Here is a 24108-nt window from a genome sequence, read left to right as displayed (position 1 = left end):
ATAAATGGATTTAATGCAGTACACTATAGTTACACTATTTTCATCATTAAATATTCTAGTCCAGTAGATTAGATCAGAGTAAATCTTCATGCAAGCTATGCCGCTTCCATTGGTTACTTGTGATCTCAGCTGTTTTCCTCATGTGTCAACGTGCAATTTATTAATCAACTTAATTTGAATAAAAAGCCAGCAGTGTTTCAACACCTTCACCTCACTCATTATTATTTAAGTTATTAACCAGCTCAATTAGAATATACATTCAATCGATCCCTTATTAGTACTCATTTTGATTGGTTTAGAAATAACATTCGGCTTCAAGAAACTGCATGAAACAAGGAGCTTTGTGTATCATGAATAGGAACTTTCGTGCTAAATGTTCAAAATGGTTTATCTCAGTTTTTAATTGCAGGTACTAACCTAGCAAAATTCAGTATCTCAGAAAATTAAAATATTGTGAAAGGGATCAATATTATAGACTCATGGTGTCACATTCCACTTGGCTAATTAACCTCCAACACCTGCAAAGGTGTCCTGTGCTTTTAAATGGTCTCTCAGTCTGGTTCAGTAGACCACACAATCATGGGGAAGACTACTGACTCATTGCTAAAGAAGTTGGCTGTTCACAGAGCATTGTATCCAAGCATATTAATAAAAAGTTGAGTGGAAGGAAAAAATGTGGCAGAAAAAGGTGCACAAGCAACAGGGATAACCGCAGCCTTGAGAGGATTGTGAATCACATTCCATTCAAGAATTTGGGGAAGATTTACAAGGAGTGGCTGGAGTCAGTGCTTCAAGAGCCACCACACACAGACGTATCTGGGACGTGGGCTACAACTGTCACAGCATTCCTTGTGCCAAGCCCCTCCTGAACCAGAGACAATGTCAGAAGTGTCTTTCCTGGGCTAAGGAGAAAATTGACTGGACTGTTGCTCAGTGGTCCAAAGTCCTCTTTTCAGATGAAAGTAAATTTTGCATTTCATTTGAAAATCAAGGTCCCAGAGTCTGGAGGAAGAATGGAGAGGCACATAATCCAGGTTTCTTGAGGTCCAGTGTGAAGTTTCCACAGTAAGTGATGATTTAGGGAGCCATGTCATCTGCTGCTGTTGGTCCACTGTGTTTTATCAAGTCCAAAGTCAACACAGCTGTCTACCTGGGAATTCTATAGCACTTCATGCTTCCCTCTGCCGACAAGCTTTATGGAGATGCTGATTTCATTTTCCAGCAGGACTTGGAACCTGCCCACACTGCCAAAAGTACCAATACCTGGTTTAACGACCATGGTATCAGTGTGCTTGATTGGCCAGCAAACTCGTCTGACCTAAACCACATAGAGAATCTATGGGGTATTTTCAAGAGTAAGATGACAGACACTAGACTCAACAATGCAGACGAGCTGAAGGCCACTATCAAAGTATCCTGGGCTTCCATAACACCTCAGCAGTGCCACAGGCTGATCACCTCCATGCCATGCTGCATTGATGCAGTAATTCATGCAAAAGGAGCCCTGACCAAATATTGAGGGCGTACATGGGCATACTTTTCAGCAGGCCAAAAATTTTGTATTAAAAATCTTTTTTTTTTTATTGGTCTTATGTAATATTCTAATTTTCTGAGATACTAAATTTTGAGTTTTCATTAACTATAAGCCATAATCAGCAACATGAAAAGAAATAAATACTTGAAATATATCACTCTGTGTGTACAGTAATGAGTCTATATATGAGTTTCACTTTTTGAATTGAATTACTGGAATTAACTTTTTGATAATATTCTAATTTATTGAGATACAAATGTAAAAGTCATTTTGTGACCCAGAAGAAAGCCTCTTAACCTACATTACCTGTAAACAGGCCACATAAAACAATATGTAATACGATAACTGAAACAAATTGGAATGGTCACTAGTGGAGTGGTCCTAAATAAAATAAAGATTAACTGACTTAATTGTATTTTTGTCCACTAAAACCTAGAGTACCATGATTCTAATGGTATTCTTCTAGGTTATTCTGGTTTTAGGCTTAACTGATACATACTGTATACATGTTAACACACTATTTTTACTTTTAATTTAAAATACCACTAAATGCATATATCCTATCAGGGCTCTAGACTAACTTTTTGCACTGGTGCGCCTAACTTTTTTTCTTAGGTGCACCAGCACAAAAGTTAGGTGCACCAAAATTTTCAACCGCATCACATTTAACACCACAGTTTTACACGTTCACTTTATTTATTTATGTTTTTTTTTAATCGCTGTCCATATAGGCAATATTGACTTGTAAATGATTAACTAACAATCTGGTCAATATAAAGTTCTTTATTTGAAGGCAAGCACAATTCTACAAGAAAGGTAACTTACTGAAAAAGTGTTGGTGCTTAAAGTGCTTTACTGAGCTGAAATTTAAACTTAAAAATCTCAACATAAATTAACTAAAAAGAAAATCTAAATTAAGTGTTTTAAGGGCTTCAAACTGAACATCTCATGGCTCAATGTCTTATGGACTATCCTCTATTGCAGTCACATGCCCCTCAGATGATCTTCTTGATCTTTGGCCTTGACTAAACCAGCTGGCCACACTCTCTCTAGCATCAAAATCTTCCAGACTTGGGCATGAGCATGCTCGACCTCAATGTGTCCAATAAGTATATTCACCGGTCTTCCTCTCCGCAAGATACGACCGTACACAATGACGCATTCCTTTGTGGCGATATCTGTGTCTCCGTCGATCAGGAATGCCATGTACACACTGTTCGCAATTTGCACAGACGTCTTTTTTTTCAATGTATCTGCGATGACTCCTATAAATTGAGCGACGCGACATCATTGCTGTATCGTCGGGTTTACGTTCAAGCCATTTTTCTTCATAAGAATTATTTCGGACTTGAATTTAGTGAAGGGAAGTTCTTCTTTGCAATATTGTAGGCAACCGTTAAACTTAATTATCATCTCGGCCTTGTCTGATGATCTGTTTGCTGCTGCCTGCCGCTGAAAGGCAGCGGGGAGAGGGGACACTTGAGCAGTGCATTTATCGCGGCATGTAATGTGTTTTATAGATGCATTGTGCTTTTTCAGCGTTTCAATTCTAAATGTATTAGAACCAGTCACAAATGCACTACTGCCGGCCATGGTCTTCCCACACTCTTTACAGTAAATACATTGCATTATATTATCGGCTTTACTGTATCTTAGCCAGGGAAATTGGTCAAGCCACTCTTTTCGAAATGTATACACTTTACCCCTTTTAATTTCAGTGGGCTCGGACTCGATCGTATGTGGCTCATTATCTAATGCCGTCTCCGGACCAGGGCTTGCTATAACTTGGGAGGTTGATGGCTCCGTGTCAGAGCATTGGTTATGATTTTCGGACGGATCAGGCCCTAACTTAACATTCTTAACGAAAAAGCTGTCAATCGTTCTTTTCATCTTCTCTCATAATCCGCGGCTACATCCACTGTTTACCTGATGGGCTACTCACCTCTCTCTGTCTGACTGCATCACATGCATTTTCAAACGTACACACACGTACAGGAATATCTGAACCACGGCCAATCAGAGTGGGGGCGGGATTCGCCCTTCACTATCTCTGATTGGCTAAGACCACGATATGGGCCTAATGTGTGTCTGTTGTTGAACAACAGGGAGACTTTAAGAGTCACGGAGTTTCGTTTTTTTTTCCCCTCGAACGGCTGGTCGCACCGGTGCAACCTCTGATTTTTTTTAGTCGCACCATTGAGAAATTAGGTCGCACATGCAACCAAATTGGTCGCACTCTAGAGCCCTGCCTATGCTATGTTAAATCACAATTATAGAAAATAAAGAGTTTAGCTAAATGTAACAACCACCTTATGCAAAGCAAAGCTGATGATAATCAATCTAGCAGTTTATTTTAATATAATGTTAACATGGGCAAGTTTTTTAAATTCCATTTTGGGGTAAATTAATACCATTAAGTACTCATGGCAGCAGGTGGCTAACGTTACAGTCTCTTAACTCTGCATGCCAACAAAGACAAAAAATTAGATTGTCCCATATGACCTCATTCAAAAAAATAATACTGGTACATTATTTTACACCACCCTCAATATTTACTTCATTAAAAACAATGTTAATTTCTATAGCACATTTTCATACAAAGAATGTGGCTCAAATTGCTTTACTAGATGTCAAACAGAAAGGTACAAGAAAAGAAAAAAGCAAATAAGATTAGGTAAGAATATCAATAAATAAGTAACAAAGAAAAAAATAATAAATCAATATAATCTTATAAAGCATAGATCTATAATTAGAAGATGGGTCATTGTATAAAATATCATATTACAAGTCTCCATCGTTGAGTACGATGATACGGTGAGATGTCTGGGGGAACAGAAAAAAAAACAAAAAACTTCCAGTTAAGCTGGAGAAAAAAAAATCTGCAGGGGTTCCAAGGCCAAAACACAACCCACTGGGCATTTTACCTAACATAAATTTGCCTAAATTATTCCTCATTGTTTCCATATTTCGTCTGACAAGATTTGAAGCAGTGGGTCTTCTGGACAGGGGTACTTACCCTCATTTGAGTATCACAGATGGCTGCACAGTGCTTTGGTCAGGTAGTGATGAGCCCAAATAATAAACATACATTTTCCAAGTAAAATATTGACTTATCAAACATTTTTTTCAGTTTCATTAGTCACTTCCCATGTTATTCTAAGTACACGTCAACTAACTTAATAGCCCTTCACTGCAGCTGATAGAATTTGATCAAGGCAGGATTGTGCAGTTTATTTTTGCAGCACACACAAGATCCCTTGACACAAGAACAATGTTTGAATAACAAAGTACAGCTAAACATTCTTGGCAGTGAACTCATCTTAAGTCTGAAATCTTAGGCCTGTCCAGTCCTTGTATACAAATCATTCAATAATCTGTGGAATGAAAAAGCCATTTTGAGTAAAGATCCACAAGTAGTTAATTTCCAAAAGAAAAAAAAATTGTGAGAGATAAAATTAAACTGGGTCAGCATTACCACACCACAGTTTTAATGTCAATTTGACTTTATGATTTTTATACAGGTCGACAGTAATTATCAGGGAATTTTATAAAATTATTTGTCCTCTGTCCTAAAAGAAAAAAGATAAACTGACTTTATTTTAATAATGATAATTTTCACTTTTTTAATCCTACCTTTGATAGTAGTTGCCATCTAGTGGAATTATTGAGAGTGACCAGCTCAGCTGGGCAGAGCTGACAGTCTGATTACAGTACATAGAGTTCCATCACCAAAGTGGAGCTCGTTAGGAGGATAAAAAATTGTAACTTTCTGGAATATGCAGGACTGGATTATAGCCAGTACTGTGAAGAATAACTTCCTGTTACACCAACACTGACTATGTGAAAAATCACACCTAAACGCACATCTGCCATGGAAAAGTTGACTGCCTGTCTCAGTGCCTGAACACCTGAAAATTTCTTTCAACTAAACGTAAAACAAAACTAAATTACTTTTAGTGGGTTCACTCAGAAAGCTCAAGAAACTTGACTTCTTCTAGCAAAACTTCAGTTCCTTTAAAATTACCCTGTCTTCCTCTATCAACCTTAAAGGCACACTTAACAGTAGCCTGCTTTGAATTCCACATTCCTGCTGCAGTCAAAATGTTTTTCACTTTGAGAACAAAATATTACAGTGTAATACAACATAATCAAACAAGATTAACACAGAAAATGCATTCAAAAATTAATTTTATCATCATTGAAACACTATAGGTTGACTTTGCCTTGCTAATTTTGATACTGAAACAGACTCCTTTGTCACTTCTCTGTCAAACTACTGCAATTCTCTTTTAATAAGTTTTCTGAATGATGGATTAATCAGATCAGAACAATGATGCGAAGAGTCTTGACTTGAACCAAACATGCTGATAACAAGACACCACTGTGGTGTTGTTTAAACAAAGTCCCTGTATCATATGTATCATTATCAAAGCTTTACTCCAAATAAAAAAATCTCCAAGAGTTCAGAATTCTAATCTGCACAGTTTACACATTAAACCTGTTAGACAGTTTATAGATCTTTGGATTTGTATTCTTATTGTTCAGAGCTCTGTCACATGACTCTCAGAAAACAATCATTTAGCTTTATGGCACATCTCTCTAGAAATCACATCCTAAAATTAAAATTATCCTAAATAAAATTATCATGCACATTACTTCATCTAGGAAATTTGCTTAGTATTTAGCTTTAGTAGTTTGCTGTTCTAAAAGAGGTAATTAAACAGATATTCAAATTGGGTAAAAGTTTATCAATGAAAATGCATGTTGCCACAATATGTACAGGCTGTGTGCTTCATGTTTATTTTGCACTTTCCTACTAAAAATGGCTTTCCATATAAAGTTTAACTCAAGAATACAATGGTAAAATTTTGGTAAACCAGGGACAGTAATGACGAGCACTTTTCATGGCAAGGCTTCATTGAAGTTGGGTTACATGCTACCATTTATTCTGGATGAGATGCATACTTGGTGATGTATCATTACCAATTCACTTTTAAAATTGAGCTAGCGTGCTCAGCTGGTCTTCTTATAAAAATGGCTCAATCTTGTCATTTTGATGTTTTTTTGTTCGAAAATGACTTGTATAAGCTATATACAATGTGTATGTAATCTCAAGACACAAATGAATGCTTCACAACTTTCTTATGTTGAAAAATGACTGCAATCTGCAAGTTTTTAGTTTTTTTGTTTTCCAGATTCCATAAGGTTCAATTGTCAGGAGTTTCTCTGCATTTTTTAAAATTTATAAAATACACTTATCTTTAGAATATTTGGCATGGAAAATGTGTACAGTATAACCATGTTTGTGAAGAAATACCTTATCTTGAAGATATGCAGGATTGTGCATTGCTTATCCTCAAAAATGTATCCTTTTCAAATTAATTACTGCAAGCATCACAATTCAGCAACATATTATGCCCTTATGACAGCAAAAAACAGTCACATTACAGATTGTTAAACTATATATAAAGAGAAACATCTTTATGCCCTAACGCTACTTAAAAATCTTTTTTTGAAGGTCTACATGTTTAATTATAATTATTATATGAAAAGAGATGACACTAAGTTTCTTTTAATAGCACTACATATAAAATGTATATCAAATAATATGACATACTGTACTATATACTTGTTTTCATTATTTCTGCTTTATAGGTCTGTAAATAAGAATTAGAAGAAACTAGGAAATGATACCAATCAAAGAAAATGTTCAATACATCACAAACAAATCTACAGCTCAATACAAAAGAAAAACAAGCCTACCTGAGGTATGGCATAAGTACCACACGAGCCTTAAAGACTGGACGTAATCGAATTGCACGTTTCTTCCCTGTAGCTACATTCTGCTGAAAGCCTCCAGAGAAGGAGATGAGGTAGTTGTGTAGCACTGTTGACACTTGGGCCTCTAGCTGGCCCTTATTTAAGGCATCCACAATTGCAGTTAGAAATTGCTGTGAGATAAGGAGATGTATGGTACGTTAGCCATTTGCACATTTTCCAAACTGAACAAGAGTCATTTTGTAAAAGCAGATGTCATGATTTTGAAATCTCATACCTGGTTGTACTCCTTCCAACAACCCTCATCTCTCCAGTAGTACTTGTACTGGAAATGAATGGTGTTAAAAGGATCAGAGGAAGTACTGAGTCTTCTAGCAGCATCAAAAGGCACATGCACACCTGGCCAATGAGTTACTGACATGTCAGCAAAATTCAGTGTGCAGCAAGTACCTCTGTAAAACAGAATACAACAGTTTAAAGTAAATACAATAGATCATTTTTTCCAGTAATTCAGTGTTTTTTTTTTTTGACAGTACTTAAAAGGTCTTATAAATAAATATATGTGATTTCCTTCTAATAATGATCAGCAACACAACCTGCAGCCCCCAAAAACAAACCCAACAAACTAATAGTTAAAGATTCAGTTTCACTGTTTCTGAAACCAGAACCACATCCTGGTTTACAAGCAATGTTCTTGTACACCCAGAGACACAAATATAAATGATGTAACTCTACAAGCTTATTTCCTGGCATCATCCATCCATCCATCCATTCTCCAACCCGCTGAATCCGAACACAGGGTCAAGGGGGTCTGCTGGAGCCAATCCCAGCCAACATAGGGCACAAGGCAGGAACCAATCCTGGGCAGGGTGCCAACCCACCACAGGACACACACAAACACACCCACAAACCAAGCACACACTAGGGCCAATTTAGAATCACCAGTCCACCTAACCTGTATGTCTTTGGACTGTGGGAGGAAACCGGAGCGCCCGGAGGAAACTCACGCAGACACGGGGAGAACGTGCAAACTCCACACAGGGAGGACCCGGGAAGCGAACCCAGGTCTCCTAACTGCGAGGCAGCAACGCTACCACTGCGCCACCGTGCCGTTCCTGGCATCATGCAATAAATAAATTCTTACACAAGGCTTCTTTAAGTGCTGGGAAAGCAAAGAAGAAATGTTCAAAAACTTCCTCTGTACATAGTTTCAAGGCACCCTACCTGTTTAAACAACTGGCTATAATGGAAGCTCTTATTTTTAGGGCCATGTACTACCTTAAGCAAAAGAAACTAACTGAAGGTCATTATATATGAACCACAGGCACACATATGGTCTCTCTGTCTTTCTAATCCTGCACTGAAGTCAGCAGAAAAACTACAAATTCATTTTAAGTCTGCAAAAAGGCCCAGTAAGAATTCTTGTGGGCCAAATAACCAAATATGTCATTTTAAATAAAAATGATATTTTGATTCTAAAAATGGAAGAAACCTTGGGAAAGGCAGTTCAAAGAGAGACCCCTTTCCAGGTAGGTTGGCCGTGCAGTGGGTGTCAAAGAGATGGGGGTCAATATAATACAATACACAGAACAATACACAAGCAATCCTCAATACAGTAAAATAAAAATATTACAAGTACAAAGCTGAATTTAACAGTAGACGATATCACATAATATGATTTGCATTTGTTTAGAGTCCAGGAGACCTCAGCCATTAAGATGCATCCCTCAATTAGTACTGGGCCAGCCAATCAGATGAAAGGACTCCTCTACATGACAATTCCTGTGATCCTCAGGCAGCACTGAACAGTATTACATTTGTAATATTAGGTTATATATTTGTTATGATGTAAGTAGCACCCTGTCAGCTAGGTAGAACTTGGATATTTGTGGTTAGATCAAGTCTCTTAGGTAGAAAATTCTGTGACTGTGTGAAAACTAGAAATGTTACTGTGTTTTAAATACCTCAGGGTAAACAGTTACTGTAGTTTCAGATACATTTTTTTAATATGTGTATGTATGTGAATTTAAAAAATACATAGAAATCTGTTCCTATATAACTGCTGAGCACAACATTAAAATTAACTTTATATAATATACTACCCAACCCGTGGTGTTGCATATGCCGCATCATTATCAACGTGAACAGTCAACATGGCTCACAGGTGCATGTGGACTGTAGTACAGACCAAAACGAGTGAGGATGTGTTTGGTGACGTGTTGGGGGCAGACACATGAGCAAGCAGCGTGCATGCCTTGAGAGCGAGGGTGGACACGGGTGAGTTTTTAAGCACAAATATAGTTAATTATACCATAGAATGAACAGCATAATCTATACTAACAAAAGGCAAAGCCCTCACTGACTGACTGACTCACTCAGTCACTCAATGACTGACTTATCACTAATTCTCCAACTTCCCGTGTAGGTAGAAGGCTGAAATTTGGCAGGCTCATTCCTTACAGCTTACTTACAAAAGTTAGGCAGGTTTCATTTCGAAATTCTACACGTAACGGTCATAACTGGAACCTACTTATGTACATATATACCGGCCATAGCCTGCAGCTCGGTCGCCATGTGAGGCGGAGTTGCGTCCCTCATCGTCACGCCTCCCACGTAATTGAGTGCCTGCCCATATAAGGCCATCCGTCAGAGGCAATCCAATAGAAACACTCTGCCGCTAAATATTCGCGGGTGAAGGACTATGCTTTTGCAGACGAAGATGAGATGGTCTGGGTGGTGTTTGGCACAAACTCAGCGAAACTGCGAGAGAAACTTTTAAGTGCCGAGTCTTAGCTAACATTACATAAAGCCGTGGACATCGCACGAGATAGCAAAAGCACAGCCGAGAACCTTCGATGCATGTACTCTGAGCGGCTCACATGAACTGATTGTGAACGCGGTACGCAGAGACCAAGGAAGAGCTCCGAATAGCACTGAACAAAAAACGCATTACACAATTGAGAAGGCAGGAAAAGAATATGAAGAGAGTGACACATACAAGCATATTCATAAGTGCAGCTACTGCAGAAACAAAGCACACGGTGGAAAAAGTCAGTGTCCAGCTAAAGGAAGACAGTAAAAAAAAACCTGTGCATGCAGTGTGTGATGTCTCAAATAAAGAGGAAGACGAGCTGTTTATTGATTCAGTAAGAAAGGAATCGATGAATGAAACGTGTTATCTTTACAACGGTTGACAAACACGCAATGTAACTTGAACACAACACATCCTCCAAATACGAACTTGATTGAAAGAAATAATGATAATCAAATCCTTGATGACAGCAACACATAACAGTCACAAAACTATTACATTGACAATCATGCAAATAATATTGTCCAGAATCCTGCCATGGAGTTGGTGGTAGTGAGCACTCGGATCTTGCGCTCGGAGCGCCTGCGGTGCGTTCAGTGGCCTCGTAGAGTTCCTCAAATCGGCTTCTATCCAATCAATGGGTCTGAATACAGTGACGTTGCTGTACGCTTGCTAGAGGGCCTTACTGACACCAACTCAAAATCTGATTGGTTGAAGCAACAGTTTAATAGACATTTATTCTGTGTTAGAGGGGCTGCAGAACAGATTGTGAAGGCCTCTCTGCCTGGCAACAAATGATGGCTGAAATGTGATTTGGTTAAATTCTTTAATACGAAAATACATGCCTGGAAGCAGCACAACCATTGGAAAAGCTATGAAAGGAAGCGGACAGACTATTTGGAATTATTTAATAAGTATTCATGGACAAAATATAATTACCATTAGTTTGTGATTCAGATATTTTTTTAGGCCAGCAGAGAAGGCCTTGCAGGCCCTGACGGCCCACCACTCAAGCTCATGGTTAACTCATCAGGTCTTACTTCACCGGTCAGCACCTGACACAATTCTCTGCCGCTCTCTCCAATAAGATAACGAAATAATCTGACCTTAGTGTTTTCCTCTGCCTCCGGCATTTCAAGTTTTGTGTATAATGTGAACTCGTCCTTCCATGTTCTCCATGACTTCGCCAGGTCTTTAGCATCGAGGCTTTATACCCTGCGTCTTCTCATTAAACTTGTATCTCGCAAATATCTTGTGCGATCTTGCAATGTCCACGGCTTTATTTAATTTTATCTCAGACCCGGCACTTAAAGTTTCTCTCGCACTTTCGCTGAGGGAGGGTTTCCGCAGTAGCTGCACTTATGAATATGCTAAGCACAGTCCTTCACCCGCGAATATTTACCTTATATGGGCAGGCACTCGATTACATGGGAGGCGTGATGATGCGAGACGCAACTCCGCCTCACACGGTGACTGAGCTGCAGGCTATGGCCGCATACAGTATATGGACGAAAGTAGATTCCAGTTATGACCGTTACGCATAGAATTTCGAAATGAAACCTGCCTAACTTTTGTAAATAAGCTGTAAGGATTTTTCAAATCATGGGAGGAGGGCTAGAATTGGCGGGCGGGGCTCTGTCGAGAGTATCCCATGGTCTTAGAGTTGGTGGGCTTTTTAAATTGCTGGTGAAGGACTGTGCTTATGTAAACGAAGATGAGATGGTCAGGGATAGAATAGTGTTTGGCACAAACTCAGCAAAAGTGCGAGAAAAACTTTTAAGTGCCGGGTCTGAGCTAACATTAAATAAAGCCGTGGACATCGCAAGATCACACGAGATAGCAAATCTTCGATGCATGTACTCCGAGCGGCTACATGAAGCATGGAGAAAAGAAGAGTGTTCTTCGTTCAACTTGCAGAGGAGCTTCGTCGTCGCTTCTTACAAGAAAAGGTGATGAATAAAGCAAAAGAGGATGCAACATCGACAAGCTTCTATTTCAAGACCGCCGCTTCCCCAGGAAAGCAAACTCAGTCAGTGTCAGGCATCTCTTCAGTATAATAGTAACCATAGCACAGAGAGAAGTGTGACATTGCAACAGGTACACATGTCCTAAATGTAGAAAGGACGGTCCATGGGGGTGTATGAACTGTTAACATTTGAATTTGATGATTGCATATAGCGCTGAACTTACCACTCTGTATTATTCTTTCCTCTGCATGTCCTGGAATACAAAAGAAACAGTACTGTGCACCAAAATGTGGACGCTGGCAAGATCGAAAAAAAAAAAAACACGATCGCTGATTAGAAGCGCAAGAAGCAGGCAAATGAATATGAATAATATGAATAATGTTGCATCAGTGCCACAATGTTTTCCAAAATGTACTATACAGGTCATAAAATGAGGTATTTGACATCATGGTGCATAGTTATTCAGCGTGAGCAGGAACACTCAATAAAACTGAATAAAAAAAAAATTCAAGTGACGGTGAGATACAAACAAGGCAGATTCACCAGCGTTTGTGTGTCAGCTTTTACACCTCCAGATCAGAGAATTTCCAGTTCCACTATCTCAAAACACCACTCACATCTACAGTTATTCCCAGTTTTAGATAAAAAGTAACCGCGTCAGATCTGGGGCGGGGGCATTGGACGTTATATTGTGATCGTGACTGAGAAGAGTGAAAAAAAAAACTGCTAACTTTTACAAGTCCTATAAATTTACACTGGCTGTTACAGACACAAATGAAATGTATGTTTTTATTGTATAATAGTAACAATAAGAGCAGCTCACTACTCAAAAAAGTAAATTTGCAGGGGAGCTGGTTTCAAACTCAAGACCTTTGGATTATAAGTCGACAGCTCTAACCACTGCACCCCGGAAGCTGTCGTATTGTAGTGGCCCTTTTTATGGAATTGTTTATTTGATTTTTGGCCATCAGCCTTTACATATTATATAGTTCATGTGTACATTTTGTGATTTTACTAAAACATTAAAAACATTTCTGTTTTAACGATTTGTTTACATAGAATGTTTAGACACAAAACGCACATCAAGTTATTTCCCCTTACAATTCTGAGTAGCTCACACCCAGATAATCAATCAAGGCAGGAGCTGGGAGAACGTCTTGGCCGTTCTGAGGCGATGGGGGGGGATGGTATAAGGCTGCTTGCTGCTTGGGTTTATCGACACATTTAGCAGACAAAAGAGGCTGACGGAGAGGTGCGAAGGGATTTAAGGTGGGCTGGAATTACGAGTTTTTTCGTTGGCTCTGGTAATTCTAGTGTTAATGTTATTTTGAATTTGCTTTTACCACCACACAGCCATGAACTGGACTAAGCTTGTTTTAAAACAGAAGTATTAAAGACTGTATTTTAAGTCAGAAAAAAAAAACCTCTTGCCCAGACGCTGTTTGTGAGGAGTTTGCACATTCTCCTTGCGTCTGTGTGGTTTTTCATGGAATACTTTGATGTTTTTCCCTACTCCTCAAAAATAACTTTGTTAGGTCAACTGGCAAGTCTAAATTGGTTCTCTGTACATTAGTGTGTCCTGAGATGGACTGTGGTGCTGTCCAATGTTAATTTCTAATTTCTGTCCAATGCTCCCAGGAGAGGTACTGGGTATGAACAAATCAAGCATGTTGGAAAAATACATGTTTGGGGTATTACAAATTTTGTGAATATATTGATTAGTCAGTCAGGTAACATAAAAGTCTCCCCCTCAACCATGTACGCTTTTCAAATCACTAACCATTGCACGACAGTGCTAAACAGTGGCTTGGATTAGAGTATAGACCTTTTTTTAATTTTGGTTCTCCATGAAAATATGATATGCAATTTTTTTCAGTCATCATTACCAAATCCATGGGGTAACATATTAGAAAATATTATTTTTGGGTGGAGTATTCCTTGAAATAGGTTGTTTCCTAAATTTCATGTGTGGTATTTACATTCATACAACTGTTATCTGTTATAGCAATTTCTGCTATTATTTTACTTTGCATACTACACTATTATAAACCTTTCATTTTATTCTCAGGGTTTAAAATTTTACTTTTACATTTACATATACTTATTTAGCTGAGACCTTTATCCAAGGTGACTTACAACATTTATAATGCATTTGGTTACATTTCTTTTGGTTTTCCAGTTGGAGCACAGGCAGGTCAAGTGACTTGCTCGGGGTCACACAAAGTCAGTAGCGAGATTTGAACCCACAACCTCTGGGTTTGAAATCCAAAGCCTTAACCACTAAGCCACAACAAACTTAAAATGGTGCATCAAGAAGAGATAAAATATATATACTGTATATATATATATATATATATATAAAAAACTTTAATGTGTGTGTGTTTGTGTGCGTCTGTGTATATACATATTTTTTGTCACACAGGTCACCTTCCAAGTTCTTCACAGGTAGCCGTTACCATCCCAAACTGAGAAGGGGCGCAGCCTCCACTAACTACCTAATCTCTTCTCTGTCCCACAGCACAGAAAGCCCACCTAGTGAGAGCAACTAACTCCGCCCCTTCTGATCACTGGGCTATAAATTCAAGGCTGTCATGGGGAAAAAGGTCACTTGAGGATTAAGTAATCAAGGAGAGGAGCATCAGATGTTAACAGATAGCGCTTTAAAGAAAAATGATTTGACTACCTGATTGCAGAGGGGCTTTATTTTATTTATATTATTATTAAATGCCATCATGTGTTACTTTTACTTGTATGTGTGTCAAGTTAAAGGGAACAGCCAGCTTGGCACCTCAAAGAGTTACAACTGTACCAGCCTATTATTCCTTGGACAATCAATCAATCTCGGGAAGGTGTCGGGGGGCTAGGTGGTCGTTGGGGGCTGCTGTCGTGATGCCCTTCGATCTTTTTAAAGCCTTTACAGCTGCTGTCCTTTTTCCTACTTTGTGTCTCTGCTGCTCGCGTTGTGATCGCTTCTCCATCGTCATAAATATACACCTGACCAAACTGTGTTTTCTTTGAAATTAAACTTGTCATTGCTTTAACTGTTGCGGGTCCACAGATTCTCATAGTGTAAGTTCCATTATTGTGTAAATCTACATTTTTGCATTGAATGATGTGCACTGAGACACCTGTGTGCTGCTTCCCTTTACACTACTATTTTTTTTTTTTGCCCATTCTCTTTTGTCTCGCGGTTCTTTTATTTGTCTTTCGTGACCTTAACATGAAGATCATATCGTCTACTAGTCATTCATTCCACAGGATTTCTAATTTATATATATATATATATATATATATATATATATATATATATATATATATATATATATATATATATATATACACACATATATACAGGGATTACTATAATATGTGTGTATGTATGTATATACATATACACATATATATATATACATATACACACACACACACACATATTATAGGAATCCCTCCTCGATCGCTGGGGTTGCGTTCCAGACCCCCCCGCGATAGGTGAAAAACCGCGAAGTAGAAACCATGTTTGTATGGTTATTTTTATATATTTTAAGCCCTTATAAACTCTCCCACACTGTTTATAAATATTCCCTGCACAGTTATACAGCATAATCCCTTTGTATTCTCTTTGATATTAGGTAAGATTCATTGAAATTATGTATGTAAACACACTGTTTATATACAGTAAAACCTAAATATTATTTTAAAGATATCAAGTGTCTCCGATATCACATATGTTACAGCCATTACGACAGACAGGCCACCAGCAATAAATACGTAAATGCAAGAAAAATTGTATACAGTAAATGTGTGTACAGTGACACTAAACGTACGTACATGTACTAAGTATTTGGATTGAAGAAGAATAATGGCGGTGCTACACAGTCGCCTGAAGAGGCTCCTTTAGAAGGGCTCTCCTTTGTTGTGCAGTAATTAAAAATTAAACTCATCGTGGAGTTATATAGTAGAAAATTAATTATGGTTACTCACCAACAATGACACGATGACTTGTCCGATAACGATATGTATGTATGTATGTATATATATTATATATATATATATATATATATATATATATATATATATATATACACATACACACATATACATATACACACATATACATATATAATATATATATACTAGCAAAATACCTGCGCCGAGAGTGGAGAAGTAGTGTGTTAAAGAAGTTATGAAAAGAAAAGGAAACATTTTAAAAATAACGTAACATGATTGTCAATGTAATTGTTTATGGTTATATATATATATATATATATATATATATATATATATATATATATATATATATATATATATATATACATATACACACACACACACATATATATAAAATATCTATACTAATAAAAGGCAAAGCCCTCACTCACTCACTCACTCACTCACTCACTCATCACTAATTCTCCAACTTCCCGTGTGGGTGGAAGGCTGAAATTTGGCAGGTTCATTCCTTACAGCTTCCTTACAAAAGTTGGGCAGGTTTCATTTCGAAATTCTACGCGTAATGGTCATAACTGGAAGCTGTTTTTCTCCATTTACTGTAATGGAGATGAGCTTGAACGCCGTGGGGGCGGAGTTTCGTGTGACATCATCACGCCTCCCACGTAATCACGCAGTACATAGAAAACCAGAAAGACCTCCAAAAAGCGCTGAAGAAAACATGCATTACAGTAATCCCTCCTCGATCGCGGGGGTTGCGTTCCAGACCCCCCCGCGATAGGTGAAAATCCGCGAAGTAGAAACCATATGTTTGTGTGGTTATTTTTATATATTTTAAGCCCTTATAAACTCTCCCACCCTGTTAACATTATTAGAGCCCTCTAGACATGAAATAACACCCTTTAGTCAAGCGTTTAAACTGTGCTCCATGACAAGACAGAGATGACAGTTCTTTCTCACAATTAAAAGAAAGCAAACATATCTTATCTTCAAAGGAGCCGTCATAAAGGAGCGTCAGGAGCAGAGAATGTCAGAGAGAGCGCAAAGAAAAAGCAAACAATCAAAAAATCAATACATGCTTTTAAGTATACAGAAGCACCGCGATAAAGCGGCATTTTGTAGAGGAGCGTCTGTGTCCTCTGTGCAAACAGCCCCTCTGCTCACACCCCTCCGTCAGGCAGAGAGAGCGAAAGATAGAGAGAAGCAAACAAGCACAGCGCAGGAAGCATATCTTATAGCATTGAGGAGTTTTAGTTAATATGCAATACATGCTCTGATTGGGTAGCTTCTAAGCCATCCGCCAATAGCGTCCCTTGTATGAAATCAACTGGGCAATCAAACTGAGGAAGCATGTACCATAAATTAAAAGGCCCATTGTCCGCAGAAAGCGGCGAACCAGTGAAAAATCTGGGATATATATTTAGATGTGCTTACATTTAAAATCCGCGATAGAGTGAAACCGCAAAAGTCAAAGCGCGATATAGCGATGGATTACTGTATATAATTGAGAAGGCAGCGAAACAATAAGAAGCGAGCGAGTGACATATACAACCATATTCATGAGTTCTGCTACTGAAACAAAGCACGATGTAAACCTACACTTTAAATTAAGTTCATAGACAGGCTGCTGCTGGCGTTTGTAATTTAGTGCCTACCCATATAAGGCCGTCCGTCAGCGGCAATCCAATAGCAAACTCCCACTAAATATTCACGGGTGAAGGACTGTGCTTATGCAGAGGAAGATGAGATGGTCAGGGTGGTGTTTGGCACAAACTCAGCGAAACTGCGAGAGAAAGTTTTAAGTTCCAGGACTAAGGTAACATTAAATACAGCCATGGACATAGCACGAGATGGCACCAGCACAGCTGGGAACCTTCGATGCATGTACATTGAGCTGCTCACGTGAACTGGACGCAGTGCACAGATAAAAGCAACAGTTCCAAAGAGTGCTGAACAAAACCGAATTACACAATTGAAAAGGCAGCAAAAATATGAAGCGTCTGATACATACAAGCATATTCATAAATTCAGCTACTGCGGAAACAAAGCACACGGTGGAAAAAGTCAATGTCCCGCTAAAGGAAGACAGTGTAAAAAAAAAACCTGTGCATGCAGTGTGTCAGGTCTCAGATAAAGAAGAAGACGAGCTGTTTATTGATGCAGTAAGAAACGAATCGATGAATGAAACCTGTCATCTTTACAACGATTGACAAACACGGAATGTAACTTGAACACAACACATCCTACAAATACGAACCTGATTGAAAGAAATAATGATAATCAAACCCTTGATGACAGCAACACTCAGTAACACTCACAAAACAAATACTGTATATTGACAGTCATGTTACGTTATTTTTAAAATGTTCCCTTTTCTTTTCTAGCTTTTTTAACACACTACTTCTCCGCTGCGATACGCGGGTATATATATATATGTATATATATATATATATATATATATCGATCTACATACTCGAATAATGGATACTTTATTAGCCATCAATGATTGTTTTGGTAAAGCCATACTCAGTGTATTCATTAGATGAACGGTAAAAAAGTAAGAGCGAGGGAGGATGACTTATTGAGGCATGCAGGCTGTAGTGCGCGTCAACTCTATCTGAATTGCGCGATCACATTTGAAAAATTATATCTTTTCAAGTTCTATTTAGTCCATATGTATCAAACTCAAGGGCAGCCCGTGGCCCACATCCGCCCAGCGCCGTAATTATATCCGCCCATTGAGATCATTTTATATACTGTACTAGCAGAATACCCGCGCTTCGCAGCGGAGAAGTAGTGTGTTAAAGAAGGTACGAAAAAGAAAAGGAAACATTTTGAAAATAACGTAACATGATTCTCAATGTAATTGTTTTGTGTATTTGGTGGCAGCGTCACAAAGTTATTTTCGTCTAGCTGCATCAGAAAATGTACCACGACGTCTGACATGCCTCCTTTTTACTGTTTTATCACAGCTTGGATTGTTGCTGTCATATATATATATATATATATATATATATATATACACACACACATACACATACATACACACATATATATATATATATATATACATATATATATATACACATATATATACTTGTGTGTATGTTTGTATGTGTCTATATGTGTGTGTATAGCTTTGGTCACTGATTGCAAGGGAAAAATAATAAAATGTAGTCTATAAGTTATTAAACAGTAAAACATTAACGTTTTAAGAAGTACAGGTACATTGAGCACTACTGGAGTGGTTGGGTAAACTACATTTTAAAGACTGTGTAACACAACAGGTAAGTAACTAACAGCAGCTAAAATGTATATGGATCATCTCTCGGTAGTAGATCCCTTTTGAAAGGCGCTACACGACGGCTGTGGTATAGAAATTACATTTTCTATGTGAACTTTCAAATTTGTGCCTCTGGTAATGTGCCTTACCGCAATTAAAGAAAATTATTTTTGTGTCCTTTGCAATGTTAAGAGAGAAAGGCTTTGGTTTGGGATAAAAGGAAAAAAGGTGTAAAGAAAGGAAAGTTGCCTTTCCTTTTATATAGTATAGAGATGTGTTCGCTGACGATATGAGCATCTTCTGGGGACAGTCGCGGTGTGTCTTGTGTAGACTGGTGAGACGTCCCGCCATTAATCAGCTGTGATGGCACTGTCAGTCTTCCACTCCTGTGCGTATCTTCATAATCCGAGCTGAGGACCTCATAATCGTATACGTGCAAAAGAAAGTGTGAATCGCCTTAATATTATTTTGCCGTGGTGTAGAAAAGGGGTCCCGTGTTTGCACTTGTCTGGGCTATAGCGCAGGGGAGGAAGAAAAAATTAAAAGTGCTCACTTTGACTTAAGGCAGAAGCGCAGTCAGCGTCTCAAAGGCCGGCACAGCTACGCGCGCGCTGGCTGCTCGACTTTGCTGGGCAGGAGACCCCTTTTGTACACACGTTCATGATATCAAAAGTCTAAGCGTTCTTTGGAGGTAATTCATATATTATATATATAGCAAAATACCCGCTACCGCAGCGGAGAAGTAGTGTGTTAAAGAAGTAATGAAAAGAAAAGGAAACCTTTTAATAATAACGTAACATGATTGACATTGTCATGAGTGTTGCTGTCATATAAATGCCTGCCTAAATAAGTCACCCTCGCTTTGCTCTTACTTTTTTACCGTTCATTTAATCATGGCTAGTGGCGGAAAACTTATAAAATGGAAGGAGGATGGCTTTACCAAAACAAATATTGATGGCGAATCGATTATTCATAAAGCTTGAATTGGTGATCTGTTTTTCTGTGTTAACCTCATATTTTTCATACTTCTTCTCAAACTAAGGTGGTGCGAGGGTAAAATGAATCGGGATACGGTGATCAATGTAATCGGTGTACCAGGAAATCATGCATTGACAAAAGCTCCCTTTGCTTGTAATGCAAAGTGTGATTAAATGCATTATTTTTAACGCGTTAAGGAGCACATGCATCGAAGCTTCTCAGCTGTGCTTGTGCTAAGAACGAAATGAGATGAATGGGAGGGGTGATGATGACGTGACTCCCCACCGCCTTAACTGTCAATCCCCACAAACACAGTCTCGGAATTTGCATAAGCACACCCCTTCACCTACAATTTTAACTTAGTTACAAAGTGATCAAAACTCTCGTTTATATCCTCGTCCTCTCATTAAACTTGTATCCCGCATTCCGTGGGCATGTGAAACGCCAGCGGTAGCCTGTCTATGAACTTAATTTAAAGTTTAGGTTTGCACCTTGCTTTCTTTCCGAGGTAGCAGGACTCATGAATATGGTAGTATATGTCACTCGCCGCTTCTTATTGTTTTTCGCTGCCTTCTCAATTATATAATGCAAGTTTTCTTAAGCGCTTTTGGAGGTCTTCCTGATTTTCTACGCACTGCGTTGACAGTCAGTTTACGTGATTACGTGGGAGGCGTGATGATGTCACATGAAACTCCGCCCCCCACGTCTTTCCAGCTAAACTCTATTACAGTTAATGGAGAAAATACCTTCCAGTTATGACCATTAGGCGAGAATTTGAAATGAAACCTGCCCAACTTTTGTAAGTAAGCTGTAAGGAATGAGCCTGCCAAATTTCAGCCTTCTACCTACACGGGAAGTTGGAGAATTAGTGATGAGTCAGTGAGTGAGTGAGTGAGTGAGTGAGTGAGTGAGGGCTTTGCCTTTTATTAGTATAGATTATTGTTATTAATGGCCCGGGTATATGAAGCGCTGGTAACACAATAAACTACAGATCCCATAATGCAGCGCTTCAGCTGCCTTGCCGAACACTTACCGCGTTAATCAAGTCTAGCTTATGATGCTGCAAGTTATTGCGAAGCTAGCTCACACAATGCTGAAGAGAAAAGTTGATTCTGAAAATAGAGCCTTTAAAAACCGATGGGAGGCTGAGTATATGTTTACTGAACCCGTGTGTCTCATTTGTGGAGCTAATGTGGCTGTAATTACAGAATTTAATCTAAGACGGCACTATGAGACAAAACATCAGGGTAACCTGAATGCAATGCAGAAGATACAGAAAGCAGAAGAATTAAATAAGAATCTGACACTTCAGTGGACGTTTTTACCCGTGCACAATCACAAAGTGATTTCAAGTGAAGCTGCTTTTATGGGAGACACAAATGCACCAGTGCAACTTGCCCCACTTTCCCTGTTGCCAAGTAATGTTGAACCAAGTCGTCACTACGGTGTTCCCAAAATACGCACTTTGCTGATAAACTGAGCGCACTGAGTTTGCACGGCGCTTTGGTGACTTTGAAGAACAAAAAAAGTCTGTCTACATACGGCTCGAACCTTGTGCATGTTTGGTAGCTCATATCTGTGTGAGAAGCTCTTCTCAGTGATAAAGACTAACAAAACAGCACACAGGAGTCGCCTCACTGATGAGCACCTGCAATCCATCCCGAGAATCTCCACAACACAGAACCTCACACCAAACAGAAACTTGTTGCCAAAAAGGATGCCAGGCGTCCAGCTCTAAAATGACATAAGAGCAAAGACAACTGAATGATTTGATTTGTTATTGCTGAAAGGAACACATTTTATTTATATTTCCAGGTTTTGTTATGCAGCATGTTCATATTTGAATTTGTATAATTTTGACAGGATATATTTTTATGGAGAGCAAAATCTTTTGGGATATTTAAAATCTAAGTTTATTTTTATATAAAATTACATAAGAGTAAAGAAATTTGAATGTTTGTTCTTTTAACGTTTACTTTATTTCTAACTTGTATAATTTAGACAGGATATATTTTTATGGAGAGTAAAATATTATAAGTTGTTTAAGGTTTGAGTTGATTTATTCACGAATAATATTCCTGTCTGTTTTTACCATTCCTACCAAAGATATTTCTGACGACTAAATAAAAATTCCTTCTATTTAAAATTTAAATAGAACTTGAACAAATACGATAGTTAATAATATCCACGCAGACTTGCACGTAAGAGCGGGAGTTATCCGTTTTAATAAGCAGCGTATTGCACTGATACAAAATAGCTGTGTGTGTATATATGTAGATATGTATGTATATGTATATATATGTTTATATATGTGTGTGTGTATGTATATATATATATGTATTTGTGTGTATATATATGTGTATATGTATAGATATGTATATATATATATGTTTATGTGTAAATATATATATTTATATATATATATATATATATATATATATATATATATATATATATGACAGCAACACTCATCACTCACAACAGTGACAAAACAATTACATTGACAATCATGTTACGTTATTTTCAAAATGTTTCCTTTTCTTTTTCATTGCTTCTTTAACACACTTCTTCTCCGCTGCGAAGCGCAGGTATTTTGCTAGTATATATATATACACACACACACACGTATACATATACATACATACATTGTGTGTGTAGCTTAAAACGCCATAAATTTTTTAGACATGATGTAAAGTGAGAACTTGTATGCTGGCCTTAGCATTTGTCCTGAAGCACTTGCAAATTACTACAAAACCCTATGCTAAATAAATAAGCATAATGTATAAATCTGGGCAGTTAACGATAGAGAAACTCTCCTGAGGTGATATAGTGGTTTCAGGGCTTTCTTACAAGTACTGTTATTTATAATTCAGTATCTTGCTTGTGCATTTCAGAAAACCATTTAATTTAATTGATTATTTTTACTGTGCATCTCTCCCCTCAAAGATTACAGACATCTTGAGATTGCACTCATCACTTTAAATCACAATATTTAAAGTGTTAACTGGAAAGCAAGTCAAGATAGTAAAATACGTACATACAGAAACAGACAAACAAATAAAGGCACATGATAATTATTGCATGCATTTTTATTACTATTTAATTTAATATTGTTTTTTGTATCAGTATAACTGCTGCTGGAGTAAGTGAATTTCCCCTTGGGATTAATAAAGTATCTATCTATCTATCTATCTATAAGCAGGTGCAAGGGGAAATTCACTGCACTTAGGCAAAGTGCTTAGTCATTTCCACAATTATAAGTATGTAATATTTGCTTTTATTTCTAAAGAGAAAGGAAAAAAAAAAAAAAACTAAAAAAAAGTTTTAAATCGCAAACAAAAGTGGAAGGATTGGTAAGGAGGAGAAATTTTTACACTGTTAAGTACTCTGACATGTAGAAACAGCTAAACCAGGGGTCCACAATCATGAATCAGTCCTTACTGATAATGAAAACTTGGTATTTAACTATATGCCTGGTTAGTACTTACTACTGTTTAATCACATTGACTGCACAATTCGAAAAGAACATTTCACAGTATAATGGCAAATCTGCCCCAGGTTGCTGTTAACACACAGCCATATGCTTTATGGGTTCAAAATTTAACAGTCCTTCATAATTGCTGTTTAACGGATTCATAAACATTTATCTTCAAAAAGGAACACTTTGTTTAACAACAGAGAAAATAATGCAAGGTTAAATTTCCTAGAGGTATATATTTTTATTCATTATTTATGTGAGAATTTCTTTTAATGTTAAGTGAATGTATTTGTTGGAAAGTCTAAGGGTGGGTGATATAACCAAAATTAT

General features: G+C 37.9%; 1 protein-coding gene across 2 annotated transcripts in view; it reads right to left on the bottom strand.

Moving 5' to 3' along the window:
• Window positions 1–24108, bottom strand: part of LOC120525099 (protein mono-ADP-ribosyltransferase TIPARP-like) — a 59481-nt gene that overhangs the window by 20066 nt on the left and 15307 nt on the right. For both annotated transcript variants that reach the window (XM_039747102.1, XM_039747104.1), the window contains exons 3-4: window positions 7590–7764; window positions 7298–7485 (exon numbers count right to left, since the gene is read on the bottom strand). In XM_039747102.1, the coding sequence (XP_039603036.1) occupies window positions 7298–7485; window positions 7590–7764 (363 nt within the window). The remainder of the gene's footprint in view (window positions 1–7297; window positions 7486–7589; window positions 7765–24108) is intronic.

The sequence above is a fragment of the Polypterus senegalus genome, chromosome 3 (assembly GCF_016835505.1).
Source record: "Polypterus senegalus isolate Bchr_013 chromosome 3, ASM1683550v1, whole genome shotgun sequence".
In the NCBI taxonomy this organism is placed as follows: domain Eukaryota; kingdom Metazoa; phylum Chordata; class Cladistia; order Polypteriformes; family Polypteridae; genus Polypterus; species Polypterus senegalus.
Note: the sequence above shows the minus strand (reverse complement) of the source record. Positions and strands in the feature narration are given on the sequence as shown.